Below are 14,699 nucleotides of genomic sequence, written 5' to 3' on the forward strand. Positions count from 1 at the left end.
CTGTATTAAATGGACCACTGACGATGAGCCAGCAAAAAATGCGTATATGCAGGGGTGGAGTGAATAAACAGGAGCAGTTGGGTTCGGAGTAGGGATGAGGGAGATAGCGGATGGAGTGAATGCGAGAGATGTTTAAGCTGGAGCTGCTTCCAAGTATGTAAAGACTATATGTGATTGCCTCCTACTCCTGAAACGGGAGCACTAATTGAAGCTTGATGTTGAACGCAGAGCGCTGGTGCGAGTGAAACCACTTGTCGATACTGCCCTGTGCTTGCCCGCTGAAACATTCGGCCGTATGTCACGTTCACGTGTCCAACTAGAGATCTGTCAGCCAAAACACTATCTGGGTGGAGGGATGAAATGACGGGGCCGGTGCTCACATTCTAACCAAGCAGTCGTCGCCAGCAGAAGCAAACATTCCTGGGTCTCGGGGATTCCAGGACATGGAATTTACACATCCTCGTACGTGCCCCTCTAATGCCTCTACAAGTGTGCCGGCTTCTTTGTGGAAGATATAAACACGAGAATCTAGGACACATTAGCCAAAGAAGGTGAGGATGTGTGTTCAAATGGTGCTCACCTTCACTTCCGCTAACAATAAAGTTTTCCGCCGCACCACCAAAGACACTGCGAATCACGAAATGCCCTTGCTTCTGCCCTGAAAATCGTCGCACAACGTCTGTGGTGTTGATGTCAACAAGCTGTATTTGCCCGTCGGCGGAGTTGATCAGCATGTGACGGGAGTCCCTGCTAACAGCGACTGAGGTTGGCTTGCTTTTCAGGGCTAGGCAGTATTCTTCATCGCGGGTCGCAAGGTTATAGACGTGGACCTTCTGATCAAGGTCTGCCGCGATAAGTCTCCGGCCATCGGGCGTGATAGCGCAGTCTTGGACGCGGAAGCCTTCCGGCCACATGTATAGGGTCTGTCCACGCATGCCCCAATGACAGAGTTGCGAGCTGACGTCCAGAGCCGCCGTTACGAAAGACTCGCCATCAGGAGCCCACGCCGCAGCTGTCACGGGATGACGGTGGTGATTGATGGTCAGAAGGCAACGACCAGTCTTTGCCAACTGTCAGCACAAGCACCGTCCTCCAACACGAAAAGGGGTCACTGTACCTCAACGCTCCACACGCGGGCGGTCTTGTCCTGAGAACAGGTAATGATCTTCGAGTCATCCGGGCTCCATGCACACTGTGCAACACCATCCTCATGACCCAAGAGCTTCTGTATCACAGAGAAGGTGCTGGTTTCGTAAATGATTACAGTCTGATCTTTACTGGCAGTGACCAGCTTCGTCCCGTCGTTCGAGAACTGGCACCACCATACCTCGTCGGAATGCTGGTTCAACTCAATCCCGGTCCGCAAAGGAAAGTCTTTGCGATCACACATGTGATCTGAATATAATGAAGGTGGTGATGCGGAATTATGATATAAGCACTGGTTGATCTGTGTTTGTTTGACGTGATCCAGCAGAATGGCAAGACGATTGTCCGGAATCATTACAGAAGGCGATATTGACCCTGCTAAGTTGTTAGTGGCATGCGCTGGTACAGCTCCGAACCCTGGGTTTGGGGACTCACGAGACAATTCCGATAACAAACGTTCTCGAGAAGAGCTTATGGGACCGTCCCAGCCGGCCTGGTCGTGGAGATGTTCCGGGGGGCACATGAGTAGACTAGCATCAAAGTCAGTTTCACTCACGGTGGTGCCGCGAGAGCTTGTCAGCATGGTGTGCTCACCTGGACAGGGCGTGTAACCGTCCTATGTCATAGTTCAGAGGTGTCAGTTCATGTCTCAGAACTATTAGGGCCGCCGCCAAATCGCGGGCTTCCAACAATTCGAGGAATTTTTGCTGTCGCAGGTAAAAAAGCATTTCGTTCTTTTGAGCATCTTCCACCAAAACCAGCTTCTCCCGATTCGTCGCTTGCTCGCCGGTATTACTCCTCCAACCACCTCGATCCGGATAGAATGACTGCACCAGTATATGTTCCGCCTCGGTCCATCGGCCCTCTAACACCGCATTCCTAAACGTAGCAACTGCTGGGCTCTCCAGTTGATAGCCACTCTCCTTGCTTAGAAGCGTCGCGGCCCCATCATAGCCAAGGTCAAACAGGGCTTGAATCAAAATCCTGGTAACTTCTTCTCGGTCATGACCATAGTATGACGGAGGGCCGACTGACGCCTTTTGAGACCCATTCGTGCGTACGTCTCCGTTGGAGGCTGTGAAACTCGTTTGGCCGTTGAGAGAGTGGGCGAAAGCTGTCTTCTGGGACGGGGATGCATTTGAGCCATTCAACGTATGGGAGGAGCCGTTTGTACTGGAAATGCCATCCGGGCGCATATTTGCCAGGCGCCTGCGCTTGGGGTACGGTTCGGGGCCCTCTGATGGGGCGCGTGACTGAATACTGCTGGATGTTCGAGACCTGGCCTCGCTTGCCGTGCGATCCTCCGCGAAACCTCCTGTTCCCTCAAGTGTGTGTTCGGGCGTATCCGGTGTGCTGCTACGGCGCCGTCGACGAGCAGAGGATGTATGCGGGTTTCCGAGAGCGCCCACTGTACCGTAGTTGTAGTTGGCTGTCGGTCTTTGGAGGAGAAACGGGGAAGGGCCGCCCGGAGCGGAAGTGAGTGGACGGGACGCTGAAGATTGGCGGGGGATAGGAGGGTCAGGGTGGTCGGGAGCGGCGGAGGAGGGTATATAGAAGGGATGATTGTCTGCCAGTTCGAAAACGTTCAGATCTGCCCTTCCGCCTGGCTCTGTAGGAGAACCAGGAGAGCAGACCTATATCAGCGGCGGGTCACTGATACTCGCCGAGGCTCGTTCCACTGGGTGGGAGCTCGTTGAGCAACTGGGTGGTCAATCAATGTGCTGGACTTGGGTGAAATAGATGTCGGTGGAGGTTCTGAGGTATCAGGTTCTGGTCAGCTCCTGCACTGTAAGATGGATGGACTGGGTAGTTCGTGCAGTCGTCGGGCGGAGGTCTTATCGGACTAGGATCAGATCCGGGGAAAGACGACCGATTGTCGGGGATAAAGGACAAGGAGTAGGAGAGGCGGTACAGACTGTGTTCAGGAGCAGATAGGGATGAGCGAAGTAAAGTCGAAGGAAACTTGGAGTAACAGAGTCAAGCGAGAGCGTATGGCCGGTAATCAAGCGTGGGGGGGGGCAGAGTAGGTGGTAGATAGCAGGAAGCTGGAAGAACGGAAGTTCAGTTGAGGTCGAAGCAACATCGGCGGCTGGTCTTACTCTTTCCTGGTGGCCGTGGGGCCAAGCAAGCAGTCCCGACAATCCAATCCTCTCCCCCCATCGATTAATCCCACTGCGCGGTTTCGCCCTTCCAACCACGCCCTGCCCGAGCCCTACTATGTCGATCGATAATTCTACTTTTGTCCTTTGGATCCTTGTCCAAATAGCGCCATAGTCTGCAGTACAAATTTGGGGTAATTTCAGACTCTACGGTGTATAGTAAGTGTTTACATTGATGAGTCGAGACAATTATCGATCCTGACGATTAATGATGACGATGATACAATACCGTATGACGATACTGACCAAAGGTTATCAGAAAAAGAAGAAAACAGTGGCTTTCCTGCACTCATCCTCTTTGGGTTCTTTTCCAGCTGTGATTGTCTCTCTTTCTGTCTGTTCCTTTTTCTCGCTTCTTAAGTTTTTCTTATATATTTCTTTTTTTCTTGTCTCTTCCCGCGGTGATCTTCCCTCCCCTGGACACTCTAAGCCTTCAAGGTGCACATCGTAGAACAGATGGGGTTCCCCAACCCGGTTGATCTTCAATTCACGCACATCACCTGAGTTCTTCTCCGATCGGTTCCAGAGCAGCTGACAAGGGCAATTCCGATAATGACACCATCCCCGATTATCAGGACTGAACGGCGGTTATCCAAGGGGCATGGCCCAACGGTTGGCGGGATTGGATCCCAGATCATCACTGCCACCTAATCTAGTCTATATCACCTGCACATTCCACTCGGAACACATCAAATGAGCTGTTCCCATGTCAGTGTCAGGGGCGCTCCAAGCTTAGGGACCTTATAATATCCTCCCCCTTAAGACTCCCTTATCTCCTCTCATACTCTAACCATCTACCCATGGAGGCACGGACTTCGCAACTACTACAGCACGGTATGCCATGCAGCCCAATAACGCCACAGCCTACTAAGACATGTACCCAACCCCAACTAAGTAAGCAACCCACTGTGGAGGCATGCCATTTGGTACCACTGGAAAAGACCCAAGTGGGTATGTCGATTAGACGCTGTTGGTGAGTGTGGAGGCCCCAGACCTCATTAGACTCCATCGGATGCAATTCCCTTGCGCATCACCATGTTCCAGATAAATGCCTCTAGGACCGTGCGACACCTTCCAGACGTGACTCTAACACTGCATTTTCTGAACCCACAGTTAAAGCCTGCGGTTATCCGGGTTAGGAAGCTTAGGGTAGGGAGGTCTGGCAGCCAAATAAATGGTTTGTTCAAGTGTGGGACCAGGTTCCCCCGCAGTTGCATGAGCACCTCTTAGTACATTTGTCTTCATGTCTCTCTGAGCTAACCAAGCTCGGGCACAAGGAGGCTTCTGTTAGCACTCGGGGGTCAATCAGATTGGTGGATGCTGCTAGTACCTGAAACGGTGCCAGATGCCATACTTTGCTAGGTTCACTACAGGTGCCCGGCGTTCTTCACCGCTGCTTTCAAAAAAGTATCGGCTTTGGTCAAGTACCAATGCATTATTTAGGCCTCAGACGCCCGTATTCTAAGCGAAAGACGTGACTTACGAAGCTTTCAGGGGCATACTTGACGCGTCCTGCCTGCTGCTGAGGCCCGCCTAACGCTGTGTTTGATGGTGGCGCTTATTTTCCGCACTAGTAACTGATTATCGCATATTCATGGCGGTTATCACGGCCTTCACTTATTGCTGTTAGAGGGCTATCTATAGAGTTCAATTTCCACGACACATAGCGCCTATACACAGTTGATGGATCTAGCCAGGGGTTTAGATTGAAATGATCGACTCCTCCGAAAGTATGAGTTCCTGGGCTGGTGTCGGAATCGCGGGTCAGGGATTACATCGTTTCAACGTTCTTTGTTCCAGGAGGCCGGTATTCTTCAGAGCAAACAGCTCCCTGGGGTCGGATCACACTTTCTGACCTCAGTGTATATACACAGGTCCACATGAGCACCTGGTTTAGTGTGAATCAGTCAGTGGAGTCGTGCAGTGAATATCAGAATGTGCAGAACACTGGTATACTCCCCATTATGCGGCAACCCAGCCCAACAACAGAGGAATCTAGTACCTCAACAGAGTCACCCTAATATCCACAGTACTAGTGGCATAGAATTAAGCTTATCCCCTAGAATCCCATTTAACGGGAACAGAATCCGTGAACGGCCAGGCTAGAGCCGAATCCAGCAACAGCAAGATCTGACATCAACTGGGAACTAGACCGTAGTAGACCAGCCACTTTAACCATCGGAACAGGATATGCAGAGTCAAAGAAACATTGCATTGCTATATACCCAAATAGATTCTCTTGCCTATCACCATATACTATACTACTACTTAACACAACATATAGTAAAACACAACCCACCAAATATCTCAGCAGTATAGTATCCAAGATCCAACCACACCCCCTCAACCTATCCAACACCGTCTCACAAATAGTATTATCCCTACAGAGTACAACTTATATCCGAGGCGTACCCATCATCCAATGACTAACACTACCCTCCCCGATCTCATAATGACATAAGTTAAACCAACCCGAACCGCTCCGCTCCGCATCCCTAAATGTGCCGGCGGCGGAGGGGTGGTGCACCTGACCTCATGATGACTTTATCCCTCAACCGAGACCCTCCTTCCCCTCCACCCCGCCATCCGGCAGAGCAAAGCTACCTATATATAGCTGGAACGCTTTCACCCCCAAGGTTCTCATTTCGTCTTATTCAACCATTCAGAAGACAAAGATATTGCACCATCCCAAGACCAGATCAACCACCTCTACTTAACTTTTATACCTTACCTACCCGAACTTTATTTAATATCTTCAATATGGGCTGCGGTTGCGGATCCGGAAACACTTGCGGTTGCAGCGGACCGAGTTCCTGCACTTGTGGACAGTCGTGCTCTTGCAAGGAGTGTGGAGTATGTTTGACATTCCTATACATACCTATTGTTGTGATGTGCTAATGGGGTTTTGTGTGTTTAGAAGTAAATCGATTTTCTCGATGGCTACGCGCACACCCACTACTGTCGTTTTACCGGCTTCTCGAGTGAAGATGTGTGAGAATGGAGATGTGGGATGGGGATAATGTTGTGGTTGCTATTATGATATGACATGAAATGAAATGATTGTATATGAAACTGAGTTGATCCCTAGCTGAGGGTGGGTAGAACTTGTAGTATTTTTTTGTAGTGGTGGGTATGCTGTAGTGGTGATAGTAAGGGATAGTAAGTTGTTTCATATACCTTGCTGCGTAAGAGACACCACATCTGTAGGGACATATGCTGTGTTTCAATGTAACTGATGTTGCCCGAGGTCATCTCAGTTTCAGTTCTCTGGGGTCAATAACGTCATAGTGGGGCGATGAAGGTACGATAACGGGTCGGGTCTATACATATACAACGCACACGGATATACCATGCTATTAATATCTTATCTTTGAAGAGAATACTCGCATCACCATGCGAATCACATAATATCCCCCACTGAGCACAGTCACAACAGTAATAAATGCAGCCACAAGGCCCACCCGGGCCAGTGCTTCAATGCCGCGTGGCGATGTTTTCGGAATCTTTTCTTCCTCCTTCACCGTCACTGCTTTATATAGCGGCCCTGCATGAGATGGCTTGTATACAAAGTCAAAAAGTGACTCGCCTCCAAGCCCTTTCTCTCGGTCGGTTATCATGGTGTAATAGTATCGACGACGATACTGCCCCAAGTCAGTGCACACGCTAATGATTACACCACGAGAGAACAGACGTACCGCGATAAACCTCTGATCGAGCTTCGGAAACAACCGGGTACCATATGCTAACGCCATGACAAAGAAGCAGTACCCGTATATCAGAACCCGATAGTACAGTGTGGGCTGAGGGATTTGAAGGCTGTCAGAGAGTTGCTTCCCATTTAGTCGTCGAACCATAGCCTCCATGAATCCCATTGAAGCATGCGCTGGGGCTTTGTTCTCCAGGCCGTGGAGTATATTACGGGCTAGGACTCTACCAATTTTTATAGGATCCACCTCCGATACAAGGAGAGATTCCATTAGCGCCCGTGCGGTTTGCTGGCTAGCAAAAGGTTCGTCTGGAACCCCTAGGTAGTAGGCTACCAGCCTCCAGAGAGCTAGGTAGTCGTCTATCTCTTGCTTGCGGAGCCAGATACCTTGCCGGGGGAGGCCAAGCCAGATGATGATGGACGAGAAACTGCTAATTGTTGCAAGGCTGTCAAGGTCGTTTATAGGGACTCCGTGCCTCTCATTGTCATACCTTTCCCGAACACAAATCATGGAGCGAAGATAAGCATGCAGCAGCCGAACGCGGATGGATGAGATGTTACCAACACCGCCTGGCTTCATTGCGTCAACGGATTCAGAGACCTGGAGGATAAACTGTAGGGTCTCCAGTAGTCTCTTCCGCACGACATATGTATTGTTGAAGCCTCCACATAAGGTTAAGGCCTTAACGACACTTGGTGAGCCCCTAAGTAGGAATAAGTCGAAGCCTGGTGGAAATTTCTGAGAGTGACTAACATGCCGCCCAAGAGGCTTTCGAAGTTCAGCTGGTATTTATCAGTGCTTATGCTTGGACTTCTCACTAGATTAGATGCTAGACTTACCACGTTCAGGATGGGAAGCCCATAACGGAAGAACACCTCCTGTCCCCGTTTGATCTGCTGCCAATCAACCCAGTCCGGCACTGTGTTGACTTGTGCCCAGAGTTCACTAAGCCTCGGATCATCTTTTGCGTGATCCTTCAGCATGATGTACACATCCAGATCGGGTAACTTTCTGTCTGGATCGTTTTGCCTGTCTTGATTAACTACCTGACGGCCGATAGCATTGATCTTGTCGATACATTCATCCCCAAGCCTGTCATAAGTGTGGATCTTTGAACGCAACTGTTCCCTCGTCTGATGAAGGGGCGACCATGCGAACGTATGGTCCCAATAGGTGTAGATTTTTGATGAATCCATTATGTCGATTCGCACATACGAGGCGTCGTAGAAGGGACAACAACTGGGGCAAGAAGGATGGATGACGGAACATGCGTGTCCTGAAATCTTTCAACTTACATCTGGCGAAGTGCCATCACGTCACTTGTCTTCTACTTGTATCAGGGACGGATTCTTCGATCCTCCGATGAGATCAAACCCCGGGCGAATGGAATGGTCCATAGAGGGCAGTTTCCATGGGATCAAAACGGAAACCTGTCAATGGCTTGCCAGGCAAGCAGACGACGTAAGAGGCTTCGAACGCGCGAGGGGTGGCATGTGGAATAATCCACTGTTGGTGAAAGCGTATGGTTCTACGGAAAGCTCACTTCGCAGAGCGTAGAGAAGTCCTTGGGATGGGCAACATGGGTGTTCGGTGTAGCGTTTTAGGGATGAGTATGAAGATTCCCATCGTCAAGAAGCCTTTTTTGCGGGAAAGCAGCCTATTGTTGGCTAACAAACTCCTACAACCACTGAAGAGTTCTCAGAAGCAGTTACTATGGGCTTCTCACCCAACCTACTATGTAGTGGAGAGGTGGACATGATGATGGCTGGTGGCTTAACATTTGATGTGGAGAGACCAAGAAGCTGAAGCGGCACCGTTTTGATAAGGCGGGCTGAGTAAACACGCAATACCGCAAGGACCACACGGGCAATCGCTCATCAGGGGCCACTAGTAGTTGATACCTCCGAATTGTCAATCTTCTAGATATTGTATTAATATTATGATTTTTCCGAGCGAATGCTAGGATTAGGTGTGCGACGACTCAAAGCACGCCCCTCGCTGCTTGATTTGATTGCGCATCACGAAGGAGACGAACAGCCAGTCGGTTCGAGGTCGTCATCACCGCCTGGACTAGACAGCCCGCAACTGCCACCGCTCCCCGTGTCGCCCACTTCATCATCCTGCAGCGACAGCTCCTCCTCCTCTTCTTCTCCTCCTTCCCCCATCCATCCCTCCCCCTCCCCCGCGCTGTCCACTCCTGTCATTCACCTCCCTGCTTCACGCACCATGGCCCCCTCCGCTGATGCTGGCGAGAGCCAACATGGTTCCGTCTTCTCCGTCTCCGGTCCCGTCGTCGTGGCCGAGCATATGATCGGCTGTGCCATGTACGAGCTGGTATGCTTCCCCATGTGTTTTCCCGCCGCCAGATACTGCGCTTCTAGGTTTACGCATCTGCAACTCTTAATCGCTAACACCGGGCATCGACTGTAGTGCCGTGTCGGTCATGACCAGCTGGTCGGAGAAGTCATTCGGATCGATGGCGATAAGGCCACCATTCAGGTCTACGAGGAGACAGGTACATCCGCCAACCCCTCCGGGCTCCCCACAACCTCCTTGTCTAACTGCCACTTTCTCTAGCTGGTTTGACAGTCGGCGACCCCGTGACACGGACAGGAAAGCCCCTGTCGGTCGAGCTGGGCCCCGGTTTGATGGAAACGATTTACGATGGAATTCAGCGGCCCCTGAAGGCGATCTCCGACCAGTCCAAGGGTATCTACATCCCCCGTGGTATCGCGGTTAACGCCCTGGATCGTGAGAAGAAGTGGGACTTCAAGCCCGGCAAGTACAAGGTCGGCGATCACATCACCGGTGGTGACATCTGGGGTACCGTTTTCGAGAACAGCTTGGTGAACGACCACAAGATCATCCTCCCTCCCCGCGCGAGGGGTACCATCACCCGCATAGCCGAGGCGGGAAGCTACACTGTCGAGGAGAAGCTGCTGGAAATCGAGTTCAATGGAGTCAAGACGGAACACAGCATGATGCACACCTGGCCTGTCCGTGTGCCCAGACCGGTCAACGAGAAGCTCTCGTCGGACGCACCTTTCATCGTCGGTCAGCGAGTGCTGGACTCCCTGTTCCCTAGTGTCCAGGGTGGTACTGTCTGTATCCCTGGTGCCTTCGGATGTGGAAAGACTGTCATCTCCCAGAGTGTCTCCAAGTTCTCCAACAGTGATATCATTGTCTACGTCGGTTGTGGTGAGCGTGGTAACGAGATGGCTGAAGTGTTGATGGATTTCCCCGAAGTTAGTGCCCCATCCTACATCAGACATCTAGTGACTAACAAACGATCGCAACAATAGCTTTCCATTGACGTCGATGGCCGCAAAGAACCCATCATGAAGCGTACCTGCCTGATCGCCAACACCTCCAACATGCCTGTCGCCGCCCGTGAGGCGTCCATCTACACCGGTATTACGATCGCCGAATACTTCCGTGACCAGGGCAAGAACGTGGCTATGATGGCGGATTCCAGTTCCCGCTGGGCTGAGGCTCTTCGTGAGATTTCCGGTCGTCTGGGAGAGATGCCGGCTGACCAGGGTTTCCCCGCCTACCTTGGTGCCAAGCTGGCTTCCTTCTACGAGCGTGCCGGTAAGAGTAACGCCTTGGGTAGCCCCGAGAGAATTGGTAGTGTCAGCATTGTCGCTGCCGTCAGCCCTCCGGGTGGTGACTTCTCGGATCCCGTCACCAGTAGTACCCTGGGTATTGTCCAGGTGTTCTGGGGTCTGGACAAGAAGTTGGCTCAGCGTAAACATTTTCCGTCGATCAACACGTCGATCTCTTACAGCAAGTACACAACGGTTCTGGACCGGTACTACGAAAAGCATCACCCCGAGTTCCCTCGCCTGCGTGACCAGGTCAGAGAGCTTCTGACCAAGTCGGAGGATTTGGACCAGGTCGTGCAGCTGGTTGGTAAGGCCGCTCTGGGTGACTCCGACAAGATCACCCTGGATGTGGCTGCCATGGTCAAGGATGACTTCCTGCAGCAGAACGGTTACAGTGACTACGATCAGTTCTGCCCGCTGTGGAAGACCGAGTACATGATGAAGGCGTTCATGGGCTACCACGATGAAGCCCAGAAGGCGGTTGCCCAGGGCCAGAACTGGTCCAAGGTTCGTGACGCCACTACGGACATTCAGAGCTCGCTCCGGGGCATGAAGTTCGAGGTGCCGACCAACGAGGCGGAAGTCTCCGAGAAGGTAAGCCAGATGCCTCCGTTCTTAAGTATTGTGTATTCTAACTCTGTTGCAGTACGAGAAGATCCTCCAGCAAATGTCGGAGCGGTTTGCTTCGGTGTCGGATGAGTAGAGGAGGACATATTTACCGGGCTAGACCGGGGAGGCGTGCTGTCTATTTTATATTCCCGAGCTTGTAGCATAGCAAATTCCCAGTATATGTAGTTATTGCCGTTGCCTTGAAGAATTTCCGTTTCGAGAAGCTTCCATTTATCGAACGTCAGACTCAAAGTAACTACTTAGGAGAGTTGTGTTGTGCGTGAGTCAGTCAGGCAGCATCATTCAGTCATTTGCTGAAAGTAGCCATTGTCTGGCCGCTTTTGGGTGGCCAAATCCACATGACGCGGCCTTGCCCATTCGCTCTCATGGTAGGGATTCCCAATGTGTGGTCCATCGGGTACCTCCATCCACAGTCGGGAGCCCGTTTGTCGCCCTTCCATTTGCCACTGTCAGGGTCCCGGTTCGGTGGGTAAACGTTTATCGTTTTTGGCAGGCAGAGCAGGCAGTGTAGGCCGCCGTATCGCTGCTATCGATTGCTCTGATCTGGACCGAAGCGAAACTCTCCACTTGGCCCTTCCCGCCTTCGCTCTCCCTCTTCCCTTTCAATCCACCCCCCCAAACATCCTCCACGCATTCTGGTCTACACCCCCCTGAACGGACAATCGCTCTACGGACATTGTCTAGACTGTTGCTTTCTTTCTTCTATATTTACTGCCTTTATTAATTTGGAGCGTCCATCCTCTATTCCTCGTTGCCAGCCATGGCAAGCCCAACTACTGGCTTCTCGTGCGCAACCCCCTGGTCCCTCTCATGCTTGTACCTCCGATTCGCCTGGCTGACCTCATCGTGCCCGCAGGATAAATGTCAACGATCCCAGCTTGATCTCGCTGGTGAACAAGCTGCAGGATGTCTTTGCGACGGTTGGAGTAAGTCATCCCCTCCCGTGGAGCTCTCCTGCATCGCAGCCCCTCCGCCGAACTGACACCGCCTGTTCCATTTAGGTTCAGAACCCCATCGATCTGCCCCAGATTGCCGTCGTCGGTTCGCAGTCCAGTGGAAAGAGTTCCGTTCTAGAGAACATTGTTGGCCGGGATTTGTAAGTGGTTGACATGGTCCCTTCGTTTCTTGTCTGGTCGCAGCAGCCTAACCGGCATTCTTGTCGTTGCCTAGCCTGCCTCGTGGTTCCGGAATTGTCACTCGGAGACCCCTCGTACTGCAACTTATCAACAGGCCCGCTGGTTCGCAAACAAACGGTGTGAAGGAGGAGGCCCTGGAGACGACGGATAAGGAGGCCAACATCGACGAGTACGGCGAGTTTCTTCACATCCCCGGCCAGAAGTTCTACGATTTCAACAAGATCCGCGAGGAGATTGTGCGCGAAACCGAGTCCAAGGTCGGTCGCAATGCCGGTATCTCGCCCGCTCCTATCAACCTGCGAATTTACTCGCCTAATGTCTTGACCCTCACACTCGTCGACTTGCCCGGTTTGACCAAGGTCCCCGTGGGTGACCAGCCCAAGGATATTGAGCGTCAGATCCGTGACATGGTTTTGAAGTACATCAGCAAGCCGAACGCTATCATCCTGGCCGTCACGTCCGCCAACCAGGATCTGGCCAACTCGGATGGTCTGAAGCTGGCGCGGGAGGTCGACCCGGAGGGTCAACGCACGATCGGTGTGTTGACCAAGGTCGATTTGATGGACGAGGGTACCGATGTTGTGGATATTCTTGCGGGCAGGATTATCCCTCTGCGTCTGGGTTATGTGCCGGTCGTCAACCGTGGTCAGCGTGATATTGAGAACAAGCGGCCTATCGCATATGCCCTGGAGCACGAGAAGAACTTCTTCGAGGGTCACAAGGCTTATCGCAACAAGTCATCGTACTGCGGAACTCCTTATCTCGCCAGGAAATTGAATTTGGTACGTTTCTTTGACATTGTGGTCCGAGAACTCGAACTGACGTTGGTAGATCCTTATGATGCACATTAAGCAAACCCTTCCCGATATCAAAGCGCGCATTTCGTCCTCCCTTCAGAAGTACTCCTCGGAACTGTCACAGCTCGGTGACTCGATGCTCGGAAACAGTGCTAATATCGTCCTCAACATTATCACGGAGTTCAGCAACGAGTACCGCACAGTGTTGGAGGGAAGCAACCAGGAGCTGTCTAGTATCGAGCTGTCCGGCGGTGCGCGTATCAGCTTCGTGTTCCATGAGCTCTACTCCAACGGTATCAAGGCCGTCGACCCATTCGACCATGTGAAGGACATTGATATTCGCACCATCCTCTACAACTCCTCTGGTCCCTCACCAGCACTGTTTGTGGGCACCACTGCTTTCGAATTGATCGTGAAGCAGCAGATCAAGCGCCTGGAGGACCCCAGCTTGAAGTGTATCTCGTTGGTCTACGACGAACTTGTCCGCATCCTGGGTCAGCTCCTGAACAAGTCGCTGTTCCGGCGCTACCCCATGCTGAAGGAGAAATTCCACGCGGTTGTAATTGGCTTCTTCAAGAAGTCCATGGAGCCGACCAACAAGCTTGTGCGTGACCTGGTCAACATGGAGGCGTGCTACATCAACACGGGTCACCCTGATTTCCTGAACGGACACCGCGTAAGTCCCACTGGCATCCTACGATACCTACGATATACTGACTGAATAGGCCATGACTATCGTCAACGAGCGTCAAACCGCAGGCAAGCCGACTCAAGTGGACCCGAAGACTGGCAAGCCTCTGCCCCCGCGGGCGAACAGCCCGTCGGTTGAGGTTCCTGTGGACAACACCAACTCCGGTGGGTTCTTCGGCAGCTTCTGGGCTTCGAAGAACAAGAAGAAGATGGCTGCCATGGAGCCGCCACCGCCGACCCTGAAGGCGTCTGCCTCTTTGTCGGAGCGGGAGAGCGTGGAGGTTGAGGTCGTCAGTAAGTGCAGCGAAATTCCTCTATGGAGAGGTTGGATACTAATGATCAACAGAGCTCCTGATCACTTCGTACTTTAACATTGTGAAGCGGACCATGATTGATATGGTGCCCAAGGCCATCATGTACACTCTCGTCCAGTATGTATCCTCCGCCTTGTCCGCATGACCACCGCTAACCCCGATCCAGGTTCACCAAGGATGAGATGCAGCGCGAGCTTCTCGAGAACATGTACCGCAACAGCGAGCTGGACGACCTGCTGAAAGAAAGCGACTACACGGTCCGCCGGCGGAAAGAGTGCCAGCAGATGGTGGAGAGCCTTTCCCGGGCCAGCGAGATCGTCAGCCAGGTTCAATAAGGGACGGCGTTGTTGGATGGTTAGTTTTGATCTATACACCCGGTTGCGTTCCCGTTCAGTGATATCATGCTGGGGCCTGTGTTATGGGGGTTCTGTCTCGGAGGAGTTTATGCCTTATGTTTATACTTTCTTCTGATGCCAGGGTTCCACGGCCGCATGTGGTAAGACTGGACGACAGGT

The 14,699-nt window shown here is 52.1% G+C and overlaps 4 protein-coding genes across 4 annotated transcripts; 2 read left to right on the forward strand and 2 right to left on the reverse strand.

The window, feature by feature from the left end:
* Window positions 1-201: 201 nt before the first annotated feature.
* Window positions 202-3,598, reverse strand: AtWU_04598 (WD40 repeat-like protein; the record flags this gene model as incomplete). Its single annotated transcript, XM_035499709.1, has 10 exons — window positions 202-316; window positions 381-528; window positions 581-1,061; window positions 1,118-1,521; window positions 1,582-1,676; window positions 1,741-2,755; window positions 2,874-2,901; window positions 3,063-3,191; window positions 3,246-3,399; window positions 3,552-3,598. 10 exons carry the CDS (start codon window positions 3,596-3,598, stop codon window positions 202-204), a joined length of 2,616 nt encoding a protein of 871 aa, XP_035355602.1.
* A 2,955-nt stretch (window positions 3,599-6,553) lies between these two features.
* AtWU_04599 (oxygenase MpaB family protein) lies at window positions 6,554-8,208 on the reverse strand (the record flags this gene model as incomplete). The annotated part of the gene is made up of 5 exons (XM_035499710.1): window positions 6,554-6,625; window positions 6,689-6,946; window positions 7,001-7,715; window positions 7,766-7,794; window positions 7,852-8,208. The coding sequence occupies 5 exons, from the start codon at window positions 8,206-8,208 to the stop codon at window positions 6,554-6,556; spliced, it is 1,431 nt and encodes a 476-aa protein (XP_035355603.1).
* Window positions 8,209-9,238: 1,030 nt separating this feature from the next.
* Window positions 9,239-11,320, forward strand: AtWU_04600 (H(+)-transporting V1 sector ATPase subunit A; the record flags this gene model as incomplete). The annotated part of the gene is made up of 5 exons (XM_035499711.1): window positions 9,239-9,346; window positions 9,443-9,527; window positions 9,590-10,257; window positions 10,315-11,211; window positions 11,264-11,320. 5 exons carry the CDS (start codon window positions 9,239-9,241, stop codon window positions 11,318-11,320), a joined length of 1,815 nt encoding a protein of 604 aa, XP_035355604.1.
* Window positions 11,321-12,007: 687 nt separating this feature from the next.
* Window positions 12,008-14,519, forward strand: AtWU_04601 (dynamin-like GTPase vpsA; the record flags this gene model as incomplete). Its single annotated transcript, XM_035499712.1, has 8 exons — window positions 12,008-12,033; window positions 12,104-12,173; window positions 12,249-12,343; window positions 12,418-13,165; window positions 13,215-13,856; window positions 13,906-14,164; window positions 14,217-14,301; window positions 14,351-14,519. 8 exons carry the CDS (start codon window positions 12,008-12,010, stop codon window positions 14,517-14,519), a joined length of 2,094 nt encoding a protein of 697 aa, XP_035355605.1.
* Window positions 14,520-14,699: the final 180 nt, after the last annotated feature.

The sequence above is a fragment of the Aspergillus tubingensis genome, assembly GCF_013340325.1.
Source record: "Aspergillus tubingensis WU-2223L DNA, scaffold_6, whole genome shotgun sequence".
Taxonomy (NCBI): domain Eukaryota; kingdom Fungi; phylum Ascomycota; class Eurotiomycetes; order Eurotiales; family Aspergillaceae; genus Aspergillus; species Aspergillus tubingensis.